Source organism: Oryx dammah, unplaced genomic scaffold (assembly GCF_014754425.2).
Source record: "Oryx dammah isolate SB20612 unplaced genomic scaffold, SCBI_Odam_1.1 HiC_scaffold_20, whole genome shotgun sequence".
Lineage (NCBI taxonomy): Eukaryota > Metazoa > Chordata > Mammalia > Artiodactyla > Bovidae > Oryx > Oryx dammah.
The window spans coordinates 45,363,750-45,378,074 of record NW_024070204.1 but is presented as its reverse complement, the minus strand read 5'-3'; the positions used below and the strand labels follow the sequence as shown (position 1 = coordinate 45,378,074).

At 40.9% G+C, this 14,325-nt stretch overlaps 1 protein-coding gene across 5 annotated transcripts; it reads left to right on the top strand.

Annotated features, from left to right (window-relative positions):
• Window positions 1–674: 674 nt before the first annotated feature.
• MOCS2 (molybdenum cofactor synthesis 2) lies at window positions 675–10,987 on the top strand. Of its 5 annotated transcripts, XR_005724753.1 has the most exons (8): window positions 683–782; window positions 1,971–2,092; window positions 3,240–3,384; window positions 5,007–5,165; window positions 5,636–5,763; window positions 6,344–6,494; window positions 7,626–7,749; window positions 9,584–10,985. XR_005724753.1 is itself a non-coding variant. In XM_040262263.1 (7 exons), exons 3-7 carry the CDS (start codon window positions 3,287–3,289, stop codon window positions 9,650–9,652), a joined length of 570 nt encoding a protein of 189 aa, XP_040118197.1. In that variant the 5' UTR covers window positions 675–782; window positions 1,971–2,092; window positions 3,240–3,286; the 3' UTR covers window positions 9,653–10,987. The 5 variants fall into 5 exon arrangements, 4 of the variants coding, with proteins under 4 accessions (XP_040118197.1, XP_040118196.1, XP_040118195.1 ...); XM_040262263.1 differs by lacking the exon at window positions 5,007–5,165 and having other exon boundaries at window positions 675–782; window positions 9,584–10,987; XM_040262262.1 differs by lacking the exons at window positions 3,240–3,384; window positions 5,007–5,165 and having other exon boundaries at window positions 681–782; window positions 9,584–10,987.
• Window positions 10,988–14,325: the final 3,338 nt, after the last annotated feature.

The window sequence follows — 14,325 nt, the reverse complement described above, 5'->3', positions numbered from 1 at the left end:
AGTAGCTAGCAAACTACCTAGAAAAAGTATAAATGTATATAAGTCAAATGCCTTAAGCCGCTAATGAACAGTAATCACAAACCGGAAGGCGCTGCTGCTAAGTCGCATCAGTCGTTTCCGACTCTGTTCCACCCCATAGACGGCAGCCCACTAGGCTTCTCCATCCCTGGGATTCTCCAGGCAAGAACACTGGAGTGGATTGCCATTTCCTTCTCCAATGCATGAAAGTGAAAAGTGAAAGTGAAGTCACTCAGTCGTGTCCGACTCTTTGCGACTCCATGGACTGTAGCCTACCAGGCTCCTCTGTCCATGGGATTTTCCAGGCAAGAGTATTGGAGTGGGGTGCCATTGCCTCAGCGGAAGGCGGGCTAGGGAAAAACAGTGAAAGAGAAGCCTGCAGGTGAGCGAGCGGAAAAGCAGTTTCCGTAACGGAGGAGGCAGGTGTCCAGGAGAGTCCCAGGGTCTGCTCTCCTGTACCTCGGCCCCTCGTCTGAGGATAAAGGCACGCGTGGTCAGCCTTTTAACCGTTGAATGCCAGCCACAGCTCTCGCCCACCAACGCGACCCAGCCGCGAGAGAACACCAAACTCAGGGATCCGCGGCGCAAACAAAGCGAGGAAAACAGCGGCGCGGAGCTAGCTCTGCGCATGCTCCGTAGGGGCGGAAGGGGCCGGCAGGTTGGGCCGGCAGTTTGCGCCTGCGCGCTGCGCCTCTTGGCGCCTCCGCTTCCGCGGCCGGGATACCCGGCGAGATTTCCCTGGCGGGATGGTCCCCCGGTGCCAGGTAAGGATGTGTCCGCCCTTTCCTCCGCAGAAGCGGCCCTGGTCAGTCAGACCCCGGAGACGCCACCGCGGTGGTGGCTCCTCCCCGTTTCGGAGGCTTTGCTATTGGCCTCCCCAAAGAAAGTCAAGTCGATTTCTGCGAAGTCTAGTTATGCGGGTGACGGCCCAGAAGACCAGCTGTTTCCTAAACGCTTCTCAGATTATTCTTTCCTAAGAAGCTAAGTTTTCAATTTAAAAAGAAATGCTCTTAACTAAGAATTCTTAGGTAAAAGTGCTGCATCTGTGCATTGGCCAACCGTTGATTATTTGCAGACCTCTGCTTGTTTCGTGATTTCTCTAGTGACTCAGCGGTTAAAAAAAAAAAAAATCCACCTTCAGTGCAGGAGCCTCAGGAGACGGGGGTTCGATCCCTGGGTCGGAAAGATCCCCTGGAGAAGGGCACGGCAACTCACTCCAGTATTCTTGTCTGGAGAAATCCATGGACAGAGGAGCCTGGTGGGCTGCAGCCCATAGGTCGCAGAGTCGAATACAATTGAAGTGACTAAGCACTCAAGCACGCTTGTTTCGTAGAGAATGATTTGCTCCGAGTGCCAGGTGGGTTATTTTACTTGGTCGGATCCCTTGGATACCAGGCTGTCTTACATAGGTTTGTCCTGGGGAATACCAGTTTATCCTGTGTTTCAGACCCACCTGGTTTTGTAACTATCAGGGTTTGTATGTTTCGTAACATAATCCCGGACAGCTGGGTTCAGCGTAATGTAGACTGGAATCGAAGGTCGTGATAACCGTGAAAGACGTGTCTTTAACTTATTTGGTCATTTATTTGTGTAATTAATCTCTTGACTCATACATTTGTTCACTGCCTAAGTGCTTATAAAAGGTGCTATAATTTTATGTAAATTAAAGGCCAACTTCATGGTTTCTAAGAAGATATTGTTAGAGGTTTAGTCGTGCCACGTGTACATTTATAAAACTAAAAAGCATCTGAAAGTCTGAATTGTACTTATAAAGCCTACATTTTTTTCAAAATTGTGGATAATACTGAAATTTTTATGGGCACTTTAATTTTCTCTAACTTAGTCAAAAGTGACTTTGATTAAAGTAATGCATTTGAAAAACAAAACCCCGCGTTGAGAGTCAGAAAAGGGCTATGAGTTGTTACTGTTAAATACGTTTTCTTTCTTTTCAGGTGGAAGTGTTGTATTTTGCAAAAAGCGCTGAAATAGCAGGAATTCGCTCTGAGACCATTTCAGTGCCGCAAGAAATAAAAGCATTACAGCTGTGGAATGAGATAGAAACACGCCATCCAGGGTACTTAAAAATTTGTAGAATGTATATGATAAGCACTTTTTAATATTTAAAAATGCATGAGTAAATGATAAAAGTAAGAAGTTAATGTTGATTTCCATATTTAATGTCAAAAGTATCATTAGCAGTGTTTTTTCTGAAAACTTACAGTATTTAAAAATAAACAGTTCCTTAAGAAAGGTTTGATATTTTACTTAAAAAACACAGTGAGCTGAGATACTCCCAAAGAGACATGACTATATTAGCTTTTATAATTTACATAATACTGAAAATTTAGATTTTGCATTTTTATAGCATTAAATGAAATTGTTACAAATTCTGTTAAAATGTGTGCTTTAAATTTTTATGTCCCACCCCTTCTTTAGAGAACTCAAGATAGAAATTTTTAAGATTGAAAGAAAAATGAAAGATAAACGTTAGCTGCTGCTGAATTTGCATTTTTGCAATATTTGATTTATTTTTTTTCTGGTTCTTGAAAATTGTCTAATTTTACTGCTCTTGTTCCTACCTCAGATGAGTCTTCTTTGGAACAAAGTATAAAATTGGCTTACCTGAATGTGTTCCATACTGTCACTTAATCCTTGTAGATGTTTAACTTTGAAGGTTTAGTGCTGTGTAGCAGACAGTCCACAATGTGTGTTCCAAAAGAAAACTATTCCTTCATGATTTCATATCTTTTTAAGTTCTTAAAGTGCCCTGATAATCAGTGGAAGTGGTTGGGCCTCTGTCCTACTTTCTTTAACCTTGTATCAATACCTGGCTGAGAGGCACTTGGTATTTTGGAACCTTACAGGGTATACTTAGCATACTTGTTTCCTTAGATGGAATGCTCCTGGGGAGGGCATGCACTGATAAATGTTTCTGTTTTTTTTTTTAACTTGGTCTGAATGTTGTCTCCAGTTTAGTGTGGTTTTTTGTTTGTTTGTTTGTTTCTTTAATTGCCTAAGACACCCAACATCCAGTAAAGAGTTGTTAGCAATTTTACTCCATTCAGTGGATAATATACTTTCTTTGCAAAATATGAGTGAGTTTAATTAGTCATTTTGTAGAGGATGCTTCATAAAATAGTATTTATGTAATTTTAATTGCAGCTGAGGAGATTTAGGACCTAACAGCATTGATAGGTCTAATTATACTTTTTGCCCTTCAGATTGGCTGATGTCAGAAATCAGGTGATATTTGCTGTTCGTCAAGAATATGTCGAGCTTGGAGATCAGCTCCTCCTCCTTCAATCAGGAGACGAAATTGCCATTATCCCTCCCATTAGTGGAGGGTAGTACTTTTGAGCCACCTGGGTATGTGAGAGTTTTTTTCTTAACCAGTGTTGTGGCGCAGGATCATACAGATAATAACCTGTATATTGTTTATACTCTTTGTAAGACTGCCTGCACCAGCTCTTTATTGGTGCAGGTGGACTTACAAATGCCTGTCATCTTTGCAGTTCAGTGTCATTTTGATATGCTCACTCTGTTGATTTAACATGGTTCAGTTGAGCTTTTATTTTGTGTTGGACACAGTGCCAGACACTGGTGTTTTAATATTCCTATTTTGCAGAAGGGAAAACCGAAATTCAAAAAAGTTAAAAAAACTTGTCATGATCACATAGCTAATAAGTGGGAGAGCCAATATTTGAAGTCAGATTATTGGACTTTCTGGGTACCTTTCCACAAATAATGCTTATTAATACTAGATAATAGCTTTCCTCAGTACAGAGAAATGTAGAAAAATTGCATAGCTGGAAAGTAAGAATATTTCTCTTCCTAAGGAAAAAAAAAGCTTGCCATTTTCCAGGTACAAAAAGATAGCTATATTGTTATAATTGTATTGCAGATGGCTCTAGGATCCATGTCATCTTTCTGCTACATAAAAATGTAGTCCACGTCTGAGTATAATGTGTAAGAACCTTGCTTAGTATAATGTGGAGAGGCAAACAGAATGAGGCTTAATTTGTCAACTGAGAAATAAATAATGTAGAAATTAATAGTCATCCCTAATTGTAAGTTAGGAATGAAAGAAAACTTTCTTAATTTGATAGTGGTTTTATTTCAAAGTCAAGAGTAAGTATCATCCTAGACAGCAAAACTTTGGTTGCATTAAAGAAAAGAACAAGCCATGGATGCCTGTTTATTTTGCTCATTTTTTCTCTCCACTCTTCTGGAGGACAGTCCCCCAAAAAGTGAGGAATAAATATTGCAAAGCAAGTCACCTGGCAAGGTCTTCTATTTAGAAAAAATACAATTCTTTGTTAGATATGTATCTCAATTTTATTTGAAAACTGTGGCCGCCATATCACCACCATGGGTAAAGAGAGAGAGAGAGAGAGAGAGAGTGTGTGTGTGTGTGTGTGTGTGATTAGAGCTGTCCTTTGAGAAGACTAGGAAGGTACTCAGCAGCAGTGTGTATTGAGTGTGTTTGGCAAGATTTCTAACATGCATTTTTAGGATCTGTTCTTATAGAATCAAGTTATGGGACTCAGTGTGGTCTGAAGTTCATAGATGTTTGGGTTACCTATATCAGAGTGCAAGAAAAAGTGGAAAAAACTCAGGTGGCACATGCAGGAGGTTGAAACATCCTGAAATCTGGTAGCATCAGAATAATCCAGGAGTTTTTCTTTTTTTTTCTCTTCAGTAGTGTGGTCATCAGTATCCTCATAAGTACCCATTCCCCAGCCCCATGCTGTGTCTCAGAACCCTGTTTCTATAAGTTATCCCTGTCTGTAATTCCTATTTATTGCTTTGTTCCTGCTCCAACATAAGTGCCCTGAGTGCAGGAGCCAGGTCTTCTGTCCCCTGGCCTATATCCAATCTCTGATACTTGGTGAGTATGTAATAGATCCTTGATGGATGAAATGAAATATGTGCAAAGGACCTGTAGCATCTGATGAATAGGCCTTCAGTTCATTCCCTTGTTCCCTCAGTTACTTAACTGGGTTGTGCCTGATTATGAAATGAACCCAGTTCCTGTGGAGTCTCCATCATTTCTGCTTGCTCTCCTGTTTGGATAAAGAAAAAGCCAGTACTGAGTGTACTGCTTGGTAACATAGTGGTTTAGAGGTGATGTACCTGTGGATGAAGAGGTAAGAGTAGCAGTTCTAGAATGGGGACTATTTCGGCCTATGAGATAGATTACCTTTTAAGTGATGATGTTAATGGTAAACTTCTTATAACATGCTTGATTCATTAGGGGTATTTGTAAATTACTGAGTTCTGCTAAAATTTTACGTTTATTTTTATCATCATATTTCAAATCATGCCTCCTAACATCTATGAGTCACAGAGTTGGACATGACTGAGTGACTGAACTGAACATATCTAATGTAGAAAAAAATATACATTGAAATACAGCCGATAAATTGGGTGTTTTGACCCTAGTACCTGTATTAAGGTTTGCTATGCATACTAAGTTGCTTCAGTCGTGTCTGACTGTGTGACCCTATGGACAGCAGCCCACCAGGCTCCTCTGTCCACTGGATTCTCTAGGCAAGAATACTGGAGTGGGTTGCCATTTCTTTCTCCATATTAAGGTTTTGTAATATCTTATTTCTAGAAAAGATATGAATGAAGTTGAAGAGAAATCTAAAGATATAATAAAATTCACATCTGAGAAACTTTCAGTAGATGAAGTCTCACAGCTGGTGATTTCTCCAATCTGTGGCGCAATATCCCTATTTGTAGGTGAGTTTTAATTTTCATAGCGTCTATTGACTGTCCAAGACGGTTGAAGTTAGCAAGTGTTTCTCCTATTCAAGTGTTAATAGTCAGAGGATTTTAAGATCCTGAGCAGTAAGCCGAGATTACCCATGGTGGTGACTGGAAATTTTTAGTTCTTATTTTGCTTTAATAATCTTTAAATTAATCTATGTTTAAAGACAAAAAAAAAAGTAGAATAAAAGTCATTATTAATAGAGAATTCTGTGTTTTCCAGATATTGAGGGGAAAAAATGGTGATAATAACAATGATAATCTGGGAGCATGATGTTTTCCATTTTAAGTGTCAAATCTTAGTTCTTAGGGAATATATACTGGTTTGTATTTTGAGTGTTTTCAGTAAACCTGGCTAATCAGTGTCATTTTATTTCCTCATCTTTGTGATAATTATCTTTTGATCTTCTAATCAAGTCTTTGTGTTTAGAAAATTTCAAATTTTTACACAAACTGGTATGCTATTAAAAAATAATCCCCCCCCTTCTTTTTATTTGTGTGGCTATTTCAACTATAAGGAGAAGCCTTATTTTGTTTTTTGTTTTTTTTTCAGGGACTACAAGGAATAATTTCGAAGGGAAAAAAGTCATTAGCTTAGAGTATGAAGCATATCTACCAATGGCAGAAAATGAGATAAGAAAAATTTGTAGTGACATTAGACAGAAATGGCCAGTTAAACACATAGCAGTGTTTCATCGACTTGGGTATGATTTCCTTTGTCAGTGTAAAAGTTTAAGGATAGTTGTTCTCCACCTTTGTACTAATTCTGATTCTGAGATCTTTCCCTGGCATCCTATATTACCCTGAGAGGGAGGTTCATGTATCATTTTGGCGGACTGTGCCTTTAAGGGCTGCTTGTTATATTGTAACATTTGGAGAAAAGCAGTAGTAGATGCTGTAACAAAGTCCAAATGTGCAAGACTCTTAGGCCATGTGCCCAGCAGCCTGTGCTGATGTGTGCCTAAAGGCCAGGAGACCCTTAAAAGAACTGTTTTGTAGTTGGGACTTTGTTTATATGACAGTCTGAGACTTTTTGATGTAAAAGCCTCTTGAGGTCATGAAATTAGTTTATCTTTTTGTATCTCTAAGAAGAGTGTAATTCCAGGCTTTGTAAAGAACCCAGCAGTGGGACTAAATCTATCATCTACTATATTTTTTAATAATGTTACCAATTCTGTTATTTACTCTTTATTGCTATTCAGTATTTTAAATTCTATGTTATATTCATCATGTGATTGCTTTGTATTTCTAGACATTACCTGACCTTGTGCCTTGTTTGAATCAGATACTTGTTGAATCAGTGAGGTCCCTTTGTTCTTGGTCCCCATCAAATAAATCTAGTGGATACATGCTAACAAGTTGGTCACAGCTTTGGCTTCTGCTAAATGCAACTGAGATGAGTTACTGTTTTCTAACTAAATGGGATGTTTAGGTAAAATAGAACTGGATATTTAGTTCTGTGTGCTGTGCTAAGTGGCTTCAATTGTATCTGACTCTTTGAGACCCCATGGACTGTAGCCTGCCAGGCTCCTCTGTCCATGGGGATTCTCCAGGCAAGAATACTGGAGTGGGTTGCCATTTCCTGTTCCAGGGGATCTTCCCAACCCAGGAATTGAACACCCCCCCACCCCCAACACCACCGTGTCTCCTACTTTGGCAGGCAGTTTCTTTACCACTGAGCCTTTACCATTCTTTACCGCTGAAGCTCAGATATTTAGTTCTAGGAACTAAATGTTTGCTGGATTTCAGTGGAATTTTTTTTTTCCCCCACGTGTTGATTCTTTAACATGCAGCTTCAGAGGAGATGATGAATTTTTGTCTTCATTTTGTTAAAGCTTGGTTCCAGTGACAGAAGCAAGCATTATCATTGCTGTGTCCTCAGCCCACAGGGCTGCATCCCTTGAAGCTGTGAGCTATGCCATTGATGCTTTAAAAGCCAGGGTGCCCATATGGAAAAAAGTAAGTTAGAAAAATACCTACCTTTCTCTCTGGGCATGATTTTTTCTTAGGAATTTTTAAAGGACAAAGAAAAAGAGTACATAGAGTATATATTCATGGGCCTTCCCTGACTTTATAGAATCTTGTTTTCTTTTATCTATGAAATAGGGTGTTTATGTAATAATCTTCTTTCTAAGCATGGAAAATCCATGCCTCAGATAATGCATGACTGGGAGAAGACCTCAGCAAGTGGTAACAGTTAGAATTCCTAGTCTGGAATGTTCCAGTGGCTCATATATGCAGTAGTATCCCTTGGAATTGAATTCCCTTGAGTTAGAGGGTCTGTCCTTTGGAGAGCAGGAATCATGTATGGCTATTTAGGCAATGGCTAAAACAGATTTCTCAAGGCAGAAGAACCTTCTCCTAGAATGCCTTCATTTCAGGGGAAGAAAAAGGATATTGCCTGTGTGGAGAAAATGCAGAGTGGGTTAAAACCCTAAGTCTGAAGGTCTAGCTTGTTTCCGGTCCATGCATCAGACCCATCAATAAAAGCAAATAGTTCCCTCTTAGAGCATCCTGAAGAGATGAAAAGGCCTAGCTCCCTGATTTCTCCCCTGGTATAGTGACCTCCTTAGACACATGTGATTACACTTGAGAGCCTCGAATTGCCCACGGCTTGTGGCTGAATGCAAAGCTGAGGAATGTACTGCCCAGCAGAGCAGGGCTCAGAGTGAAGGGCCAGAGGGCGAGTCCTTCCTAGGAGCCTCCTGCTTCAGTCAGTGCTGAGATGAGTTAATTGGACTCTGAGCCAGCGCTTATGAAATTTAGTGACCCATATTTTCTGAATAAACACTGAAACCCATTGTTATAAGGGGAGACTTAAGAACTAGAAGATAGCGTGTGTGAAAGGAATCTGTCTTAGTGAAGCTCAGGTATCTGGTTGCTTGGCTGTGAGCAAGGCTGCCGCCATTTAGACCATGAGCCAGGCCCCTGGAGTGAGCAAGGTAGAAAGAGCATGCCAGCATGAATTGTGAGCCTGGCTGAAAGAGCCTTCTTTACCTGGGAGGAAAGAGTAGCGAGCCAGCTGACGAAGTAGATGAGAGAGCAGGAGATGGGATGTTGAGGACTGGCTGGGCTTTCTGTTTGCGTCTCTGTCTGTAGAAGGTGAGAGGGTGTCCGTAAAATGGGAAAACCTGAACTTTGTGGCCAATCCCATAGAAGCTGATGAGAGAGAGAGAGAAGAGAAAGTGATATATTCTTATTCCCCTTCCGTCCCCAAATTGTCTAAATTCCAGTCTGGTTCTGGTTCCGGCCTGTGCTTTAAGATTGTCTGTGACCTAGGCAAGAGGGCGGGTGGGTAGGGCAGGCACTTACAGAGCAGCTGGCCCCAGCATGTAGCTCAGACTTGTTTAGGAACCTCTGTGGTGGTCTCTTTAATTTCAGAGCTAATGGAAACATCCCTTCTGCCTTTGGAAAAGCATGTTTAGAAATGTGGAAGTAGTAGGTATGTCGAATAGAACAAAATGTTTAAAGACCTTCCATCTTCCCCACATAACTTTGCCCAGGCTATTGCCCATTGTGGTCCCGAGTAGATTTAGCAGTTTATTCCTCTCGATGTTGGCACCTTGCCTTGTTAAGGCTTCTTGTCTGTTGTTTCTCCTACTGGACTGAATGGGTGTAGGAAGCATGTTTGTTTATTTTTGTTGTTCTCAATGCCTTATGCAAATGTCCATTGGATTGTTAAAAGAAGAGCACATTTAAATAGTTGTGATATTCATTTGCCTGATTTATTCCAGTATATTTGCATTTATTAAAATGCTCTCTTTTGAATTCTTGTTATGGTTCTGTTTTTTAGGAAATCTATGAAGAGTCATCATCATCTTGGAAAAGAAACAAAGAATGCTTTTGGGCAACCAGTGATTAAACCGCTTAGGTTTTTAGAACCCTAAAATTTAAACTTGGTAAATTCTTATCTTTGATCATATTTCCATTCTTCTTCTCTAGAAGATTAATGAAGCTGATCTCTTATGTTATACCGGTGGAACAAAAGAGAGGAGAAAATAAAGCAGAATAAATGAGTGTTTAGGACAAGGGCTTATATGGGAACTAGAGACAGAGGAAAGAAAGGCTTTAGGGAGAAAAATGGAAGAATTTGAATGTGAGGAATGATGCCTGTGGTGGACAAACAGTTCTATGACTGAGTTCCAGTTGTAATTTGACTCACACTGAGCGGTCACACCTCATCAGTGACTATCTCAGGCTGCCCCCTCTGTGCCCCCTCCTGCCCCTGGCACCCTGTCCCCACCCCCCTGCCCCTATGCCCAGCGATATTGTTGTCAGGGATGCATTTTGGGAATGTTGGCAGAATTGAAAGTTATAAAAAGTCCTTATCAGATACTCTTGATATATTTCTAGAATTTATATATTTTAAAAATAAGCTAAGTACAGTTTTAAAAGTTTAAAGCGATATTTTCTTGTTTTTAAAACTTCTGTGATGATGCGTGCATGCTCAGTCGCTTCATTTGTGTCCAACTCTTTGAGACCCTATCAGCTGTAGCCCACCAGGCTTCTCTGTCCTTGGGATTTCCCAGACAAGTATACTTGAGTGGGTTGCCATTTCCTTCTCCAGGGACTCTTCCTGTCCCGGGGATTGAACCCACATCTACATTGGGAGGTGGGTTCTTTACCGCTGAGCCACTGGGGTAGCCTGATGATACCTAAGATATTTCATAATATGAGGATTTCTTCTATTTCAGAATCTAGTATAATCTTATCATAATGCTTATTATATTTTGTTATTAGTATTGTATCAGTATATAAATGAGCATAAAATTATCAAACAAGACAAACTAGCAGGGGTGGTTGGCGTTTTAATGTTAGTTATAAGATTGTACTCACAACCAATTTAGAAGGAAAATTATATGATTATTTAGTAAAGCATTTTCAGATATCTTTTTAGCTTAAGCAGCATTGTTGTTAGTGAAGTCATTAATAAAGGTATGTTTTCTGCAAAATCTTATACTAAATAATGGTCCAGTTTTTGTTTGGTCGACCCATATACTACCTTGATAGATCTTAGTATATAATTTCCATATAGTTCTTTTTTTTTTTATAAACTGAAGTGTGGTTTGCAATATTTGGTTAGTTTTAGGTGTACAGCATGATGATTGGGGGTTATTTTGCAGATTTTTCCACTATAAGTTATTGCAAGATTTTGGCATAATTCCCTGTGCTGCACAGTAAATCTTTGTTGCTTATCTGTTTGATGTGTAGTAGTTTGTATCTGTTAAGTCCACTTTCCTCATTTGTCCTTCCCCCTCATCCTCTCCCTTTTGGTATCCATAAGTTTGTTTTCTGGGTGTTTTTGTTTATGTTTGGATTCATTTGTATTATTTTTTTAGATTCCACACGTAAGTGATAGCATACAGCATTTATCTTTCTCTTTTTTCACTAAGCATAACACTGCATTCATGTTGTCGCGAAGGATGGTTTTTGTGTGGTGAGTCATACTCCAGTGTGCGTGTCTCATCTTCTAAGGTCACCTGTTGAGTTGCTTTCGTGTCTTGGCCATTGTAAGTAGCGCTGCTACGAACACTGGGGTGCATGTACCTTTTCAGATTAAAGAGTTTTCATGTTTTCCAGATATATACCCAGAAGTGGCATTACTCGATCATATGGTGGTTTTATTTTTAGTTTTCTAAGGAACCTCCAAACTGTTTTCCATAGTGGTTTCAGCAGTTTACATTACCACCACCAACGTGTGAGGATTCCTTTTTCTCCACGTTCTCTTCAGTATTTATCTGTAGACTGATTGATGATAACCATTTTGACCAGTGTAAGGTGACACTCATTGTGGTTTTGATTTGCATTTCTCTAATAATTAGTGGTGTTGAGCATCTTTTCATGGGCCTTTTACCTATCTGTATGTCTTCTTTGGAAAAATGTCTGTGTGGGTCTTTTGTCCGTTTTTTGATTGGGTGGGTTTTTTTTTTTTTTGATATTGTACGTGTGCTTAGTCTCTCAGTCCTGTCTGACTCCCTGTGACCCCAGGGACTGTAGCCTGCCAGGCTCCTCTGTCCATGGGATTCTCCAGACAAGAATACTGGAGTGGGTTGCTGTTCCCTTCTCCAGGGGATCTTCCTGACCCAGGGATCGAGTCCGGGTCTCTTGCATTACAGGCAGAATCTTTACTGTCTGAGACACCAGGGAAGCCCCAAAAGTACAGTAGTGCAGTATAAGAGCTGGTAAACAGGATCTGGCATCCAGTGAACAGGTAAGAAGAATTACTGACTGGAGGAAGGAGAGGAAGTGGGAGATAGCAGAGCTGAAGGATCATCAGCAACAGGAGACGGAAGGCAAGCTGCAGTTTCACTCACCCCTGACGTTGACGGCACAGGTTCTGGTTCCTTGCTTTCTGCAGACAGAATTATCTACCTTCTTGAAAAAATGATCCTGTGATGCCTGAGTAGTAGCTCTCTTTTTCTCATCGTAGATGACATGGATTGCCTGCTGAATGGCTGCTTCAGCCTTCGTGTACCGTTCTGGGTTCAGGTCTTGCGCCTCAAAAGCTGACAGTGCCTCCTCCAATAAAGAAGAGCCCTTGCCTTCCCCTGCGTCATGAATTTCCTCGGTCCTTCAGTTCCTGCTTCTTCCTCTTTGTCCTCCCTCTGGGCCTCCAGTTCTATCAGGTCTTCATTACCAAGCTCCTCCTGTTGTACAGCAAGGAGTTCAGTCAAGTCGTCCTCCTGCAGATACAGCTCTAGCTTCTCACTGAGGGTCACTGAGTCACTGAAGACCTCACTTTTGCATCCTCAAAAGCCCACAACTTGAAGGTTCCTTTGGAGGGGACTTAGCGTATATGTTCATATGAGGTCTGTCTGGCTTTTGGAATTTTTCTACTCAATTTCTTTAGAGGATCTTTATTGATAGTAATTATAAAAAGAACTGACTCATTGGAAAAGACCCTGATGCTGGGAAAGATTGAAGGCAGGAGGAGAAGGGGATGACAGGATGAGTTGGTTGGATGGCATCACCGACTCGATGGACACGAGTTTGAGCAAGCTCCGGGAGTTGGTGATGGAATGATGGACAGGGAAAGCTGGCATGCTGCATGCAATCCATGGGGTTGCAAAGAGTCAGACATGACTGAGCAACTGAACTGAACAGATACAAAGCACATGAAACATTCTCTAAGCATCTTTTAAAAAAAAATCATATCTTCATTTTAAGTGGGTTTTGTTTAAATCAGGAACTCAGACCATTAAGCTTTTAAGTCTCCAATGCAGACAGGTTAAGGAGTTAATCTGGGGCATGCTAAAATTGGGATGGAGCGTCTGACAGTTTTCAGTGTGTTGCACTGGACTTGAATAGGGTCGTCATTGATCCCCACTTCTCTTAGGAGTGGCAGAGTTAATTGGTGAAATATCAAGGAGCTGGCATCACTCTGACATAGCCTTTCTATGTCTGTGACTTAACCGGCTAAGTAGAAGAGTAACCTAAAAAACCTGACCTTTAAATAGACTGTAATGTTTAAAGTCACTTGGGGACTGTGGCTTTGTATGACAGCTTAGGAAATTCATTTAAGAAGTGGGAAACTGATTTCTTGTGTTTGAAGTGTTTTAACAGGTAGCAAAAGTGAAAGAGTTTTACTTTTGAGTGAAAGTAGCAGCAGATGTTCTAGTGAACTGTTCTGTGATTTTGTGGCTATGCTTGTTCTTTACATATGCTGCTGAGTCACTATACTTTCAGTATGTTTTGAGAAGTAGTGATTAAGAATTTAAAAGTTTGAGTCTTGATCTTAGATCTTGAATGAACCTGTTGGACAATTGGAAAGCAATTCCTGGATGCCTCTGGAATCCACTCGTTTCTTTATTCTGCTGCATCTGTCATCCAAGCCACCACTCCCATTTCTCTTGGACTGTTTCTGTGGCTTGGTGACAGTCCCCCTTCCTTCTGCTTTGGCCACTTCATCATCCTACTTGAACCTTCTGATAGGTAATCACATCGCAGAACCTCTGTCCTCACCGTGACTGACAACCTGCATGACCCGGCTCCCGCCTCACTGCTCTCTCTTGCAGGCTCCGTGCTTTGCTGTGCTGATTTGTGGCAGGCTCACTCTCCCCAAGGGTCCTCGCCTGCCCCTTTGCTAGGAAGCCCTTCCTCTAGGTATTCCCTCAGTTGCTTCCTCACTTTATTTCCTCACTTGCTCCTTGATGAAATGTTACTTCTGCAGAGAGTCTGTTCCCACTATACTCTCTAAGACTGGATTCCTTGTTCTCCTTTATATCTTACAGTGGCACTTAGCGCACTGTCTCAGGTGCTACATCTGTTAGTATATCTCCATCACTAGACCATCAGTTTCCTGAGACTAGGGACTTGTCTCTCTCATCAGTGTCTAACCATCACATGCATGCAGGTTTTGTTGGTATTAAGCACTGAAGTGAAGTGAAGTGAAAGTCGCTCAGTCACGTCTGACTCTTTGTGACCCCATGAACTATATAGTCCATGGGAATTCTCCAGGCCAGAATACTGGAGTGGGTAGCCTTTTCCTATCTCCAGGGCATCTTCCCAACCCAGGGATCGAACCCAGTTGTCCTG

What these genes read in the sequence shown, in the direction of transcription:
- MOCS2 (XM_040262261.1), top strand. Translation starts at nt 1,355, where the DNA reads ATGATTTGCTCCGAGTGCCAG. An exon ending in GCAGTGTTTCATCGACTTGG is followed by an intron (nt 6,495 to 7,625) that starts GTATGATTTCCT and finishes ATTTTGTTAAAG; the next exon opens with CTTGGTTCCAGTGACAGAAG. An exon ending in GGGTGCCCATATGGAAAAAA is followed by an intron (nt 7,750 to 9,583) that starts GTAAGTTAGAAA and finishes TCTGTTTTTTAG; the next exon opens with GAAATCTATGAAGAGTCATC.